Source organism: Toxotes jaculatrix, chromosome 21, assembly GCF_017976425.1.
Source record: "Toxotes jaculatrix isolate fToxJac2 chromosome 21, fToxJac2.pri, whole genome shotgun sequence".
Classification (NCBI taxonomy): domain Eukaryota; kingdom Metazoa; phylum Chordata; class Actinopteri; family Toxotidae; genus Toxotes; species Toxotes jaculatrix.
Genome location: NC_054414.1, coordinates 15,919,990 through 15,937,016, shown reverse-complemented (window position 1 = coordinate 15,937,016; position 17,027 = coordinate 15,919,990). Strand labels below are relative to the sequence as shown.

Below are 17,027 nucleotides of genomic sequence, written 5' to 3'. Positions count from 1 at the left end.
CGAGGGTTTCCCACCATGGCCTTAACCCTCTCACCTTTTGATAGGCCAACCCGGATTTTTGTGCAGATACTGTATAAATGAGGTTTGATTGTCAGTTAGCATTGAATTACATTTGTGTACCTTGAACATGCAGACAATCTGCTGCTCCAGAGACGCTCCCATCTGCAGGAAGGAGGATCCCTCTGCCTGTAGAGAGTAAGAGAATCTCATTTAAGGATTGACTGTAGGTGGGAAAAATCTTTTGTGAAATGAAATATGGGTGATGCAACTGCATCAAGACTTTTCAGCGGGGTGGATGTTTGCTGTCAAAGGGGATTGAAATGGTGTCTTGTCATTGCGGGGCAGTTTTTTTTTTCTTCTGTCAAAAACGTAGGAAAAACATTTTACTTATTTCATTTCAGAACTGTCAGATATGCACTTCTGAAAATACATTGTTAGTCTTGAACGGGCCCTCAGGGCAGAAAATATTCTTCACCTCTGGAAAAAAAAAAGAACTCTGCTCAGGTAAAACATCTTAAGTAAATCAGCAAAAGAAGATCGGAGGACTGCGTTGAACTTTCTGTCACAACAGAAGCAAGCCGACGAAAGGCTTTCAAATTAACTTGTCTGCTGCTCCTCATTTCAGCTGCACTTTTAACATTGTTACTGCTGAGGAATATTTTAATTTGGATGATGCTTTGCCACTACCACGACAGTGCATTTTAATAATTTGTCCTCTTGTTCAACGAGCATACTATCACTTGTAAAACCATCACTTTTAAAAGTCATGTAGGCAACACAGTGGAACGGCCTTGCAAAGCCAATTAAGTTGATAAGAAGTGACAAATGGGGCAAAAAGAAATTTTACGTGAATTTTGCTTGGATAATGGCTTAAACTGGCCTAAAAAGCATCATTGGAAAGTTTATATGTGTATATACAACCACCAACGTACAAACAATAAAGCACTGGTCTGACTGGGAGTGATGAAAACAACTGTCAAATGCACACTTGAACCATAAGAGATGCTTACATTTAAGGACAGAGATTTTAATTGTCCATGTTCAGCCTCAAGCCCGTACAAGTGTCTTTGAACTGCAAACACTCAGTTCTGCTGCTCCCTTTCTGTCAAGAAGGGGTGGTCCGGTGTTGTATGTGTCTACGCATATATTTGCATACCCACTCACTGTGTATTTGTGTGTGCTGACAGATAAGATGGAAGGTTATTAGAGCTCACTGAACCAATGTCCTTCAAATGGCATTCAGATGAAGTAGGCTATAGGGATGAGAAGGAGAGTAACGTGAGGGAGGGACTGACAGACTGTCAACAGGGGGAGAATAAAAAGAATTTTCTAAGTGAACCGTAACCTTTAACCTTAACTGGGAGACTGTCAGAGCAGTTGTCACATATTTTTCAAACCTGAAATGTTTTAGTCAAATGACAAAGTTCAAGATTAGGAACTCAAACCTGTGCTGAAGTGCTATGTTGATGGCACTAGATGAAAAACTGAGAAATCACCCAAGTGATTACAGTTCATCCTCGCCGTGACCTGAATTTTTGTGCCAAATTCCACAGCAATTGTTACAACAATTGTTGAGACATGTCCAACCTCACGGTGGCACTAATCCATCCCACAGATGCTGACATGTTTTACTTTGACCGGTTGCTGATGGTAGAGGAAAAGTCCTGGAATCACCAGAGTTATTGGGCTTCGTTCTCTGAGGGCCATGAATGTCTGTACCAAACTTCATGGCAATCTATCCAGCAACTGTCGAGGCATTTCACACAAAACTGCACACATCAATCTCGTGGCAGCACTATGAACGTCTGGACAATATTTTGTGCTGCTCCAACCAATAGCTGTTGAGATATTCCAGTTTGGACCAAAGTGGTGGACTGACTGACTGACTCTACCATACACAGAGCTAGCACGCTAGCACCATTAAAAATTTTCAAGCAAATCTAGTCCAGTTTAGTCCACAATACACACATATGTACAAACAGGCACATACACCGCTGCTTTTAGGTGTAAACTAACAGCAAAACTTTAAAACTGTGTCAACAGATTCAGCTGAGACTGTTCCACAATCTGGACACCATGTCCCTGCCTTTTTTTTTTTTTTTTTGATGGGACTGTGTAATAATGGGGTTTGGATGGGAGATCTGAGGGGCCTAAGGGTGCTGTAAGGCATAAGCAGACCTGTGATGTAAGCAGGTGCAAGAGTGTGCAGGGGTTTAACTCAAGTTGTAATACACTAAATTTGATTCAATAACAGACACGGAGCTGGTGCAAGAAGGTGTAGATCAGGGTAATATGGTCTCCTTCATCCATAAACTGTACAAATGTCAAAACACAGCGACACATACATACATGTATGTATGCAGACGGAGAATTCATGCATGAGAGAGTGAGTGAAGCAGGAGGGAGAGAGCAGATAGTGTTAAACTGTCAAGTGCCATTTGGGACCAGGTCTCAGATCTCCTCAGCCTGCTCTCGTCTCGGAGGTGACTGACTGTCATCTCTTCTTCCTGTTGCTCTTCCCTCTCCCACAGCTCAGAGCCTCCGCAAAGCCCCAGAGAGCTGTGCAGCCTGAGGAATACCACAGGAATATCACAGCTAGACTCTCCTTCGCTCAATTTTACCAGTTTTATCTCTGTCTGAGCTTGTTTGAAACTCACCTCCGGAGGCTGAAACTCCACCAGACCACTGACTGGGCTGTGCACCAGAATAGCTATATAAATAGCGGTACACAACCATGTCAGGCTGTCACTGAATAAATAAAAAATGTCTTTGGATTGGAAGTCCTGGTTAACGATAGTGTCCCACTTCAGCTGATGTGAAGGAGGAGTGGTGAGGTGCATCTTTTGAAGAAGTGTCATTAAGATCCAATTAGATGTGTCTGAGCTATTAAACGAACAAATAATGTGGGAACCACCCCCCCCCCACACCCACCCACTCCACCCCAAACCCCCCTCCAATCACCGTTTCATCACTTTCCAATTAGCAGCGTCTTAAATTGTGAAAAATCAAACAAAGTCAGAGGCAAATGTGTTGAAAGTCAACGACTTTCTCCTTCACAGTGAAATCAAGCGAGAATTACGATAAAATTACCTTTTTTCCATGTCTAACTTTCAAACACTCACACACACATGAAAAGATGGAGCTCACCCAAACCACCCCCTCCTCCTCCACTTCCCAGCCGTCTTGTTCTCACCACCTTGGCAGTGCGGCTGTCACACACAGACGTAATTAGCAGTCCTGCTGCAGGAGCGTATGGTAATGTGACAGGAAGATGGTGGACATGGTGGCTGCTCACACACTCCTCTCTTCCCACGGGGGAAAACTCTGCTCTGTACCTCCCCTCGGTGGAAAGACTGGTGTCGGTCAAACAGGAAGCAGGTCACAGACACAGATGCTCGCACACATATGGACTCTATAGATCTAACATGTACGTGTCATTCTTAAATTTCCTGAATGTCTGCAAGCTCATATCTCCAGTGATGGAAAGTAAATTTACTCAAGTATTAGCTTTAGTATCATTTGAATGTGCATTTCATAATATCCATACTTCTGTTCCACTAAATATTAGTGGTAAATGTTTTACTTGCATGTGGCTACAGTTACTTTGCTGCTACTACCACTGGGAGGTTGTTTTGCATACAAACAACTACCCAGCAGTTTATGAAGTTCTTAAACTAAGCTTCACTTTGACCAGCTACATTAATTTAGCAAGTATTTAGTCACAAACTAAGCAGATCGTCACAGTGCAGTTTTCAACAGTCATGAGTAGCAATTTCCATGTTAATCCATCCAATTGTTGTTGTGTAATTACACTGAAAACCACAAATGTGAACCTCATGGTGGCGCTAGAGGTCATCAGGGTATGTTCCAGAAAATAATCAGATGTGAAGATAGTTCATATTAGAATCAGCTTTAAAAATCCAATGTGTGTAACTCTGTATGTGCGTATGTCATTCGACCCACCAAATTCCCAGACGCATTACTGAGGACATGACCTTGGTGTCCTCAGTGGTAGCAGCGTCCCTAACTGAAATGTGAATGTGGTACAGAAAAGAGAAAGAGGAGGCAGTTTTGATGCTTTGAGCATCACAAACAAATCTCCTTACACCTCTGTTGTAATGATGCAGAAAAGTCAGACACACACCTCAAAACCTTAGCACATTAAACCAAAATTATCTCCATGGCTTGCTACCTCTGATGAGAAGCAGAAAGACATGTTTGGGTGAACTGACCCTTTAAATAGAAACAATCCCTGTTGTCGGGTGGGAAAACGCATTTGTCATATGTTAACACAGTTTGTTTCAATAGATAATTAAGCTCCACCACGGCGATCGTGTCCTCATTATGTTAGCAGACGCTCTGCGCTGATGGATTTTCAACCATGGAGAGAAACCTTCCTGTCTTTCCAGCCCCCTTGGACATATAATCAACCACTGCCACAGAAAAATGACTTCTTCGGTTCTGAGTCTACATTTAATGCCACAGCATTAGTAGTTTGATTGACTTCCTTATTGAAAGTACTGGGGCATGCTGTGAAGCTTGGAAGCTGTCTGGCCATTAACGTCGTTTCATTCCCAGCGATGAAAACCAGCTTCCAGTGGGAATACTGCGTGGCGGCTCTGGGCTTCTCATGACCTGTTTATGGAGTTTCTGGTTTCTGGACCACGAGGCCAAGAGAGAGCCAGAAGTGAGGGGGTGGAGAGAAGAGACAGACGTACAGAAGGACAAACGGAGAAAGCGGGTCAGTCTGACCACAGAAACAAAACCCAAAAAAAGAAACTTGCACAGTGATCCAATGAGAGACATTTGGCTCACTACATCACTCCGGTCCAATATCACAACCAGAGTGTGACCTTAGACGGCAGCCTGGACTGAGACTGTAGCTCCTGAAATATAATCCTCCACTGACAGCTTCAAATTGTAATAAATGATCTTATACACTCAAGCTCAACAGTTTCTTTGCCTCAAAAATCCATCATGTTCTCACTTAAAAGACACTTTTGTTCCTGTTTACTGGGAAACACGTAAAAGCTGTCAGCTTTGTTTATTCCGGACTTTATCATCGTCTAGGACCACAATCACTCATTATCTGATGACTGGAAGTGTAACGAACACTGGTTTGTGAGTGATTAAACAGTCGCCATGTATTTCGTTGAAAACAGGGAGATTTAATAATGCTTCACAATAACGCATAAGAGTTGTCATCTGTGGTTAATTAATCTGTTCTCTCCCAAAAAGTCTCTCAGCAGCCAAATCAAAAATGTTTCACTACACCCTCATTGTTTAACAAGTAAAAAGTAAACACTAGTACTTTCACAAAAGCAATTATGCTCTTTTATATGCCTAGTGAGAATTATTTATCTCCAAAAATACTTTTTTTAAAGTATTTGAAGCTAGGAGACAGGGAATTTTTGAGATAATTCAGTTTGTTTTGATTTTTTTTTACTGTATAGGTGAAGGAGGTAGGTGAATTTTCTGCACAGCATAAAGTCACTGGAGCCAATTTGAATGATCTTCGCCACTTGTATCAGCCTTTCTGCAGTGCTTTCATCTGGCTGGAAGTTTTACCTCCAGAGAATAAGTTTATGAGGTTTTTTTATTCCATCAGCTACTAACTTTTTAAATGACACAGACTGTCCTTCCAAGTAAAATATGGCAATAGTTAAGGGAAGTCATTTTCTAGTGTCAATAAAAGAGGTTCATAAAGAAAAGGTTTGTCCAGTTTGGTGTTTAAAAACTTTCTGACCTGCAGAAAGTCCTGATCTCAACCCCGTCCCGCACCTTCAGGATGAACTGGAACATGGAGCCAGGCCTTATCACTCAGCATCAGTGCCTGACTTCACTAATGCCCTTGTGGCTGAATGGGAGAAATTCCCAGCAGGCAGGTTATGATATATATATATATCTGGTAGAATGACTTCCCAGAAGAGTGGAGGCTGATATAGCAGCAGATCGATGCCCACGGTTTAGGAATGAGATATTCAACAACCACATATGGGTGTAATGTTTGGATGTCCACATATCCACACACATACACACACACACGTTTGTAGATCTATCTTTGTGAGGACACTCCTTGCCATAATGCATTCCCTCGCCCGTTAGCCTAACCTAAACCATCAAAACTGAATGCCTAACCCTGAACCCTATTCTAACCTGAATCCTAAAACCAAGTTTTAACCCTCAAACAGCTATTTTAAGGTGTTTCAGAAAGCGAGGACCAAGCAAAACGTCCTCACTTCAATGGTTTCAAATTCAAACCAGTCCTCACATTGTATAGCCATACAAGTACACACAAACACACACTCATGCACTCACACACTGTCTTCCCTCCTCTCTTCTTCATCCCCCTCTCCCTCTCCCCCATGTTGTCTCCTGCTCTACTACTCCCCTGACTCGACATCTGGATGCAGCACCCTCTAATGATCACCCGGCACACTGCAATGACTCACAATCGGCCAGGCAAGAACACACACAACCACACACACACATACACAAAGAGAAAACACACTCAACCTCTGATTTCAAACTCCTCAGACATATGCTGTGATATTTTTTTCTCTTTCCCTCACAGGCCCTATTGAACAATCTTAACAGTCTGTGCCTTTTCTCTGCCATTCCTCACGCTTTCTCATTTCCTCCTCTTTGCTTTTGCTTGATGTATGTGCTGTCTGACAAAAGACACACTTCCTCTCCTCCCTTCAGTCTTTTCATCTTTGTCTCATTCCCTCCTTCCTTGTTGTGTGCCATAGAGAGATCACTGAGACAGGAACCATAAATAGGCGGCCCAGGCGGCTGCTGCTTCTTTTTAAACCCGCCATCAAAGATATTCATCATCATCAGGCTATTGATAATCAAGCACTATTTAGCTCTTTTATCCCCTAAGAGAATCATGCACTCACACATATGTCTTCCTCCGTCCAATCCACCTGCCCCATTGTGCCAGACACCTCTGACAAGCTTTTTTTTCCAGCTCGCTGACAACAAAGGAGTGTATAAGAGAGAGAAAGAGACTGAGAGGGGATGTGAGGAGGAGGACTGAATGAGGCCTTCGACAGGCACACCTCAGAGGAGAGTGCTTTACTCTTTGTGCTATATAGAGAACTGTCACTCAACATTTTGGGCTTGTCAGACAAACGGTCGCTCGGTACAACAGATAACGTCCCATCTGTGCGTTTGTCTTTTGCCGCCGTCAAGCAGAGAGGTTAAATAATCCAGACTGAGCCAGCCGTGATCGGCTTCGCAAATTACAAACTAGAGATCGTTGATAACTGACAAACTTTGTTCCAAATATTTTGGAGGCTCATAGATGCTTTGCACTGAAGGAGAACTGCCTGAGAAGATTAGCGGAATCACATCTGGGGTAAATATGAACTCCAATTTAAATGCCAATTTAAAGTGAACTACAGGGGAAAGAGGGAGGTTACACAAGGAAATCAGCAAAAATAAATAAATAATAATAATAATGGAAGGAGCAGAAGAGTGATGGTGGTTTGGATTTGAGGATGAATGATAAAAGCACTGGGGGGCTTCAGCCTCCTGAAGGGTCTAATTAAGAGTTTAGCAGGGTCCTGGAGCTCCAAGAGAGCAGAGAGGAGCATAGCCCTCTCGCTTAATGGACCAGCACACAACAGAGACAAAAAACTGGATTTAAATGTATTAAGGAGTAAAGCTGACAGAGGGAAAGATGGTTAAAAAAAAAAAACTGGAGGGTTTGAAGGGCCAAAACGAAGTATGCAAAGGAGGGAGAAATGACACAAGGTGGGAGGTAAAAGAAAGGAACAGGAAAAAGCAGGCAAACAAGAATGACTATTTCACTTGTGAAAAAGGGAAGGGAGAGTTATCAGTGAGACAGTAAAACACTGCCTTCAGGCAGCTGTCAGCCAAGCTTCATCGAAGCATCTTTCTCATCTCTTTGCCTCTTACTCACTCTGCGTTTCCCGCTCTACCATCAAAATACAGCAAATCAATCACCCTCCTTCAGCTACAACTCCTCCTGTTTAATACCCATCTATAATGTGACGTGTGCAGATACCTTTTGATTAACAGGAAATTGATAAACACAACACGCTATGGTTTACAAAATGGGGTGAAAGCCACCACTTGCAGCCACAGTGCCACACTTTTCAGATCAGTTTGGATGTGGTGTAAGGTCTAGGAATTCACCCATTTGGCTGTGTGTGTGTGTGTGTGTATGTGTGTGTGTGTGTGTGTGTGCTCTCTCATATGTGAGGGTATTCATTTGCATGTGTGTTTCTATGTGTGAGAGTTGCTTCTATAAATACAAGGTGTTGATGATAGCAGTTAAGCAGTAAAAGGAAGGAAGGGAAGACGAGGGGAAAACACGGAGAGTGAGAGGAAGAAAGGGATGGAGCCATTTTGCTAGTCAAAAGTAGAGAAAAGCGTAGATTAAGAATCTGTCTGGTGTCATTAATCTCTTCTTTACCATCTAACTGCACAGCTCACTGCTCTCCATCTCCATTCATCAGTGAGATACATGCTAAATCATAGCAGGAAAAACCTGCTGCTCTTCAAGTGCGCAGCGATGACTGATTGAGGCACAGATCGCCCATAGCACTTGTCTCCCCTCGCAAAGTTTCCCTTTCCCCAACTCAGACTTCTCCCTGCCAGGGATGAGCAGGGATGGCTGCAGCCATTATAAGTTTACATGGAGCCTAATATTCCGATTGCAAATACAAATCCCATGTAAGCAGATGCCCCGAAAGCTTCAGTCCGAATGATTTTAATCAGAATGAAAAAAACGTGTGAATGTAACCGCAGCTGTTGCTGATAATTCACCCATCTGAATTGCTCATATCCAAATATTTGCATGCAGGGAGTCGCTTGCCAAAGTAGGTTTCACCGCTCTGACCTACTTAAGTTGTTTTAAGCTGAATGATGCCGAGGTGGAAGAGTTCTGACGAAGACAGGAGGCTGTGAGGAGCCAGTGCTACTGCTGACAGGGTTTACATTACAGGCTGTTGTTCGTTTTGTTCCTACAGTCTTTCTCTTTTTTTTTGCCTCTCTAATTGCTCATCATATGTGACTAATGTTATATCAACACCTCTGTGGCATAGCAAGAAAACAGACTACTCTATCCCCAGTGCATGTACAAGGTAGGTGATAGGCCAGCGCTGAAACAACTGGTTCATTACTGGTTCATGACATTACCTTGTATGGTATGACAACTGCAGAGCCACCACTGATACCCACGATTGGCAGTGTTGTCTGAGTAGAGAGGAAGTCCAGGATCTGTGCCACTTCTGCCACCTGAAGACAGAAACAGACAGATTCAGTGTTTGCATAAAGAAAGTTCATTAGACAAACTGTGAAAGTACCTCCATCGCAAACAGCTGGAGTGAACTTTGATTGACTTCTCTGATTTCAAAGCAAAATAACCACAACAATGTAATGCATCATCACAACTTCCTCACATTCCTCCTTAAATTTCGTGTCAGAGGCTAAAATGAGCCAGGGTTGGCTACAAATTGCATTTCTCATTTTACTGTAACAAATCAGTCTGTTGTGTTGGCTACTAAAAAAAAAACATCAGTGACGTGCTTAAAGAGCATTTCAAGAATTGCACACATTTAGCGTATGTATGTAACTTTTACTATGGGTACAAAGAAGTAGCACTTCTGTTTAAGCGACTATTTACATTTTGTTTTCATGATCTGATGTCACTTCTTCTCCCTTCACAATCAGAAATAAAACCAACTCCATGATTTAATTTGAGCAAAAATAGTACATGCCTGGCATCTCAATTAGTTCTTGTTTTTTGCAGCTTCATTTTGTGGTTTAAGCTGACAGGACAGGTGCTTTTCTGTGAAAAATTGTTGCTTTGTGCAGCTTTAGGAAACACACATGTGGGTGACTGAACACTGTGACTCTGGAGAGGATGTTTTATCAAAAAAACCCAAAAATGTGCAAATCTTTTTTACCTGAACATCAGCACCCGAGCCCACATCGTCCTCAAACACCACGCCGTGCAGCCTCTCTGTTGCCATGGTATCGCAGAGTCGTGTCAGCAGGTCGCGGGGGTTGGTGTCGTTGACCAGCACGGTCACGGGGCTGACCACCACGGGCAGGTCGACAAAGTTTTCCCCACTGAGGCGACCCCTGACCTCATTCTGGTAGCTGGAGCCACTGAACACCACCGCCACGTTGATGGACGGGTGGAGAAGGAGTGGCCGGGCCTGCAGGGGGAGCGGGGAGGAGATGAGGAGGAGGAGGAAGAGTGGAGGCCAGGGAGAAGGAGGAGGTTGTCCCCTGAGAATGACCATGTTGCCAGCCTACTGCCTGGAAAGGAGAGGTAGAAAGAGGGCAAGAGAGGGAGGGAGAATGAAAGGAAAGAGAGCAACAGTCAAAGATACAAGCTGCTTTACTTATATGATGTTTTTGACATAATGCCTCATAATCCATCAGTACATATCCATCCCTTATTTCTCTCTCCTGGTCTGTCGCTCTCTCTGACCCTTTTGTATGACAGTATTAGCCCAGCATTTAGACTCCTGTGTCATGAGGAAAACCGTGTGTATGTGTGTGTGCCAGTGTGTGTGTGCAAGTGTGCGTGCATGTAATCCTCCATAATCCAATCCCCAGTGTCATGACTGTAATCACCTCGCCATCTCTACACTTCTCTGATTCAGCACACACACACACACACAGAGACACACACACACACACACAGTGCAAGCAGGATACCGAAACTGTCACACAGGTCTTCGACCCTCATCACTGGGATTACATTACACTACATTAATTCAGCAGTCCTCTCTGCACATCGTGGGATGTGATTGGCTCATCCATAGAAATACAAGAAGCGAAACAGCTACAACACTAACTGCTGTTGAAATCTGTACATTGAATTCTGTACTGCACATAAAATCCTCATAAACCAACGAATGGCTGGATCAAACAGTTTTGGCTGGCTAAAAATGTTTTAACTGTTATTTCACTGGAACTTTTACTATTTATGTAAACACGGGTGAAACATTAGCGATCCAAAAAATGTTCTGGAGCTTAGTGCTGAAATTCCCTCTTCTAAAAGGTGTCAGTGCTATAATCAACACCTAATTTTTGGTGTGCATTCACCGTACAATTCACAGCAGTAATACCTTCAACATTTGCATCTGCTGCAGCCACTTCAATCACACACTTGCTGTTTGAAGACCTTTCCTTATTGAATCAATACCTTTTGAACCTTTGATAAATACAGGTGGGCTTTCTTATAGTAAACAGAGATGTCCACATACACACACATGTTTAATTGTGGGTTTTATATAGCGTGTCGGTCTCATCTGTGGCCATCAGAGACACCCTGATAATTAACAGCACCTCCTATCTTTGATTCAGAGCTCCTTTCAAAGCAACAATGGGTTTAATGTGTCCCTCTGCTCACTGTTCATTCTCCTGGCATATCAATCATTCACCTTAATAAGGTTTTAAGCTCTGGGGCTTTAGGTGCCCATAGCAATAAATATACAGTTTGAACCTTTGAAAGACAATCCATCCCTGTTATTAGATAAAGCCATTAGTCAATACAGGGTCAAAGCTGGAATGATGGACATGGACCAGACTTTTTTGAGGATTACTTTATAGATTAGTGTGTTTTGTTTGAGATGTCTGGATGTTGCTTGGTTCCGCTATTCAAAGACATTTTGATGTTTTAAGATTTTTGGGTCTGCAAAAGGTCAATGATGTTGCACATTTTCTTTTTGGGAAACAGAATGACCTATTAGAAATGTATGAAGCAGCGTCATCTGCATGTAGTAACATTTTGAACATTTGGCTTTTAGCTCTATTATCAAGTCCATATAGAAGGGAGTTTATTGGAGAGTAAACCCATAAAAGTACATCGCAAAATCTGAAACAGGACTGATATAAAGATATTACAGTTCTTTTCACTTGTCAGTCCTGGGATTCCTTGTTTTGACTCATTGAGATCACTTTATTTGTCACCAGTGAATAACTATATTTTGATGGGAGCACAGAGAAGCTGTTAACCATCCACCCACTCGTGTTAAGTGAAGATTAAAAACAAACAATGCCCCCACACAGCAAAAATCTAAAACTGATTCTAAATGGCAGCGATGGTACAAACTTCTTCTGACTGTGTTTTAAATAATCTGTAGAATAAAAGACAAAAAAATTGTATGGTAGATATCAACCTTATGCACAGCAAGTGTAGAAAAACCAGATCGTATTTCTAACACTCAACCCACTCTTTTATTTATCAACCTCGGCCGTGTACAGAGCTAATTTTACAACCAGGGATTCACACTGTTGCATTAATATTGTAGACAGAGACAACTTGATATCATGAAGGTTCAGAGATGTTCTTGCTTAACATAATTAAAGTCTGTGGATCACAATATATTCATACTCTGAGATGTATTTATAACAAAGTTGTAAATACACAGAGAAATTACACAGACTGTCTGGTATGCGGAGGATGACAATTTAAAAGTGAAAATTATGTGGAGATTCCTGGATAATGGTAAATATCAAAACTCAGCATCTGGGTTTCCTCTTTACTCAGGGGTTTATGCAGTAGTAAATATGTGCTCTTTACTGCTCTTTACTGAAATCATCACGTTCTTTTGTAATCTGCTGTTTGCCACTTATGAAAATAGGACGAGGATGTGTTCATGCTACGCATTATTGATGTAAAAGATGTGGTTTAGATCAATTACAGAATATAGTTTTTATCTGAGCAGGCATGTGGGAAAAGTGTGGGAAAACTTTTACTCAAAATGTGGTCAGCATAAGTAGAACAGGAGGACAATTGCAAAAGACAGAGACAGCAAGAGAAAAAAGGGACAAATGCTGACTGGGTTGATCACATGACTCGAGACCAGGTCAAATGTTCATTTAACAGTGTAATCTCTGGAAAAAGGCAGCATAATGGGGGGCTCAGATTAGCAGTGTATGTGTGTGTGTGTGTGTGTGTGTGTGTGTGTGTGTGTGTGTGTGTGTGTGTGTGTGTGTGTGTGTGTGTGTGTGTGTGTGTGTGTGGGGGGTTGTAGCGAGGAAGTCGAAGGAGTGAGTGTGTCTGCTCCAGATTAGCAGCGATACAGCAGGGTGTGATTACGCCATGGAAAAGATGTCAACACGAGGGACCGACCAGAATCAACCCAAACACCAACAACAATCAGACGGCTAGCTTCTTATCTTTTTTAAATGAGTCTTAAAAACTGAATAAATTAAAAAGGACATATGTTTCAAACAAATGATGGGCAGCCAGAAAGAGAAAAATATGAAAACCTCAGACGCCAGATTATCAAAAATTACATAATCACAGCATAAATCCTGTTAGTTTGTGCACTTATTCATCAAAATGATAATCACATGTGCAGACAGTGAGAGTGAGCGTGGTGGTGCATGCACAGGTTTTCTATTTTTATAGAAGGGATGGAGAGCAGCTCTGCCATGCGGGATAAACTGTCTCACTGGGAATCAGGTTGGACTGTACCTGCGCCAGCTTCGACATGACTGCACACATGACTGTGTACTATTAATGAAAACTTCACATACAGTTTGGAAGACATGCTAGAACTTGGGAGAAATGGACAAGAAGAAGACTGAGTGAGGCACAAAATAAATAAATAAATAACAGTAGAGGACTGTGCATCTTTCCTATTCACTCCCAGGGAATAGGGCTATGCAATTTATTTTTTCTCAAGTAATACTCAACATTTTCATCCTTCATCCTAAAAACTACAAAATTATTTCTGCATTGAACTATTCACCTCTCTGCTCATCCAAACTATAGCAGCCTTTGATTGAGGTGTTCATGAACCAAAACCACTCACTGAACGTCGACATTGAAAGGTGTATTTACCCATACTCATTTGTCTGTTAACCATTTTAATAAAAAAGAGAAGACATAACATAATAACTGGATTTTTCAAAAAAAAACTAACAATGATTCACAGTTGTGTTCTCATATGCAGTACAAAGTGAAACTGCTACTCTGTTTACCACACATGCACAAAATAAACAATACCATGATGTATGAAAAAAAAAAACTGTTGGAAATGTTGGACCACATGTTCAGCCAATGCTTAAGCCTGTCCTGTTAAAGTACCATATACGGTATCTCCTGGGACATACAGTCATTTAACTTAGCAGGGATATGATAAAGTCCCTATACTGAGTCCCCAGGGGGTGGAGAGGAAATGAGCAGAGAGGATCTAGTTGATGGGATGAGTATCATCACTAGAGAATTATCAACATGCCTGGCTTGAACCTTGTTTTTTTCACAGCACCTTTGAAAACTGATTTGATTGCATTAATTAGATGGCTTGAATTAGTGGGCCAGTATTAATGTAGAAGACGGCCTTCCTCTCATCAACATACTGCAGGGATTGTGCTCTGACAGCTGCATGAAACATCAGGATTCTCTAGAGCCTCATTTATGCAGACTAGAGCTCAGTCCAAGAAATCCCAGAGTGAAAATTTATTCTGCAGTAGTGATTTCCTGGTTGTAGTATTCTAACTGATACAGGAAGATTGATGATGATACTAGTGAAGAATTACTTCACCAGGCTCGGCTCTGATGGCTGTAAGCTACTGCATGTTACGACGCTACTGTAGGAACGCAGGCTGTAATGCAGCTTCCAACCACCACTGGCAGCACTGAGGATAACATGAGGAAGAAATGTCTACCTGGCAAAAAGTAGCTAAAGAGCCAGCAAACACACCTCAGAGTCTGAACTAGGATCAGCCACACTGTCAGCATCAGGCAGCTCAGCTGCTCCACCCCTCTTTTTCTCTTTTCAACCCTCCATCTTTCCTCCTCGTGGGTGACTTGTGGAAGACAAGCTGATTTGTGTTGCACATGCAGCTCTCACGTCATGTTCATGTATGCACACATGCATCAGTGCAGCTAATAAACTATCCACATACAATTTAAACTCACAATATGAATAAATGAGCATGTCATGCTTAACCCCTGAGCTAATTATGAAACATATCACATAATGTCTATCACATGAATTTATCATAATTAGGGCTTTAACTGGTAACGTTGCAGCCCCCATCTCTCAGTGGGTTCCTGCTCTCGTTCAAAGATTTGACAGCTTTATGGGAAATTGTTGCAGGCCGGACGTATCAGCCGAGATGAGTGACGCTAACGTGGTGGAAGCATTTCTAGGTTGGCTTGGCCCCCTGCCTCTCAAACGTAAAGCAATCAGAATCTCAGTGACACCCAATCTGCCGCAACAGCTGCCTGAAATAGACATGCATAAAATGATGCGTTCATTCATACACATTTTCCTGACTGTGTATGTCATTGGTTTGCAACCTTTTTGGCTTGAGATCCTTTAACATAAATCAGTGTCTACTTTCATACCTTTATCCCGACCATAGTGAGGACATCGAAATTTGTCCAGTATTTCACAAAAAATTATAATTTTTGTGAAAAAGAACTTTCTTTCTTTCTTGTGACCCTAGCGGGGACCCCGAACCCTATGCTGGGAACCACTTCTCTATCTAACTGTGAACTGTGCAGCTAAAAGAAACCGTGGTACATAATGTTACTGCAACATGATATATGTAAACTGGAGCAGAAAGCTCCTGTCACTAATGGAGAAAAACGAGAGCTGCTACATGCAGCTTATGGGACAAATCAATGAGCATTACCAGATAACTGATACGACAGTAAGACACTGTAACAACTGTAACATCCATAATCAATAAGTAAATGAGTCCTATTGAGTGAGCATGCCTGCAGGTATGGAAGGAGTGTGCACACACACACACACTTGCACACACACACCAAACAAGCAGTTAACCACCAGAGCTCAGAGTGAAAAATGCTAATATGTCCTCTTACAGTAGTTCCTGTTATAGTAACAACTGGCTGTTCTGTTTCTGTCAGCAGCAGATGGGAGCTTTCTCTCGAGGAAACTCTTCACTTACAAAAACTGAAAGTATGACTGCACTTACACTACGTGTCTACACTCATATCCCCCCCGAGCTTCTTACACCTCGCATCTATCTGTTCTGTCTCTGTCTATTGCTCCATATCTGTCGCTCCCACTTATATGAAAACTATGAATTACTGACAATGGCTCAGATTAAGTGACACAATAAGAGTATGAGTGTGTGTGTGTGTGTGTGACAAACTTACCTCTCTTTCAGCTGTCATCCAGCTTGAACTCCTGCTGCTCCATCGTTCCCCTCCTTCTTCTCTCCAAATGTCTTTCTCTCTATTTCAGTTTCTTTCCTTTTCACCTGGATTTCACCTGCCTCTCTCCCCTCTCAGCACCTGTAGGAGTATGCATTTAGACCAAGTCTTTGTGTGAGAGGGAGTGTGTGTGAGTAATCAGTGACTCTGTCTGTGTGCCTGTGTGTGTGTGTGTGTTTGGCAGCTTTGGATGTCTGCACACTCCCCTGGAGGACTTCACAACGTGACAGCAAGCGTATGTGATCTCCAAAAATCTCTCTTTCTAACTCGTCACTTTCTTCACCCTTCTCTCACTTTTCTCTTTCTCTCTCTTTTTTTTTTAGTGTGTGTGTATGTGTGTCACGGAGAAACCATTTGCAAGTGGTCATGAAGGTGAAGACAGGACATCAAAACAGGAGAGGAAAGGAAAGTGAAGGGGAAGGAGGGTGACAGAAGACGAGAGGTGCAGGAGCCCCGAGACGAGCAGCACAGCCTGTGTGTGTGTTTGTGTGTGTGTGTGTGCATATGTGCATAAACCCACTGTGTTTAGCTCTCTGTCTGTATCCTTCAGGCTCCCCGCTGGTCGGATGAGGAGAAGAGCAAAAGGGGGGGAGGAAGAGCAGAGGAGCACAAAAGCCGGTAACACTTCAGCAGCGGCAGTGATGCTTCCCCGCCGTTTCCTCTTTTCTCCCCCTCTCCGCCTCCTCTGTCTCCTTTTCCCTCTCCCTGCTCGGGGGTAAGAGACACGAAAGATCCATGGGAAGTTAGAAAATCTCACAGACAGATAAGGAAGGGTCCTGTGCAAGCCTCTGCATCTCTGGAGCAAAAGTTTTTCCCTCCTTCGGTCCAGTTATCA

The 17,027-nt window shown here is 42.5% G+C and overlaps 1 protein-coding gene across 1 annotated transcript in view; it reads right to left on the bottom strand.

The window, feature by feature from the left end:
* The window catches only part of LOC121201410 (glutamate receptor ionotropic, NMDA 2C-like), a 32,430-nt gene extending 22,147 nt beyond the window's left edge, over positions 1-10,283 (bottom strand). Inside the window, exons 1-3 of the mRNA XM_041067234.1 lie at positions 9,942-10,283; positions 9,172-9,270; positions 121-186 (exon numbers count right to left, since the gene is read on the bottom strand). Coding sequence (XP_040923168.1) covers positions 121-186; positions 9,172-9,270; positions 9,942-10,283 — 507 coding nt within the window. The remainder of the gene's footprint in view (positions 1-120; positions 187-9,171; positions 9,271-9,941) is intronic.
* Between the last annotated feature and the right edge of the window lie 6,744 nt (positions 10,284-17,027).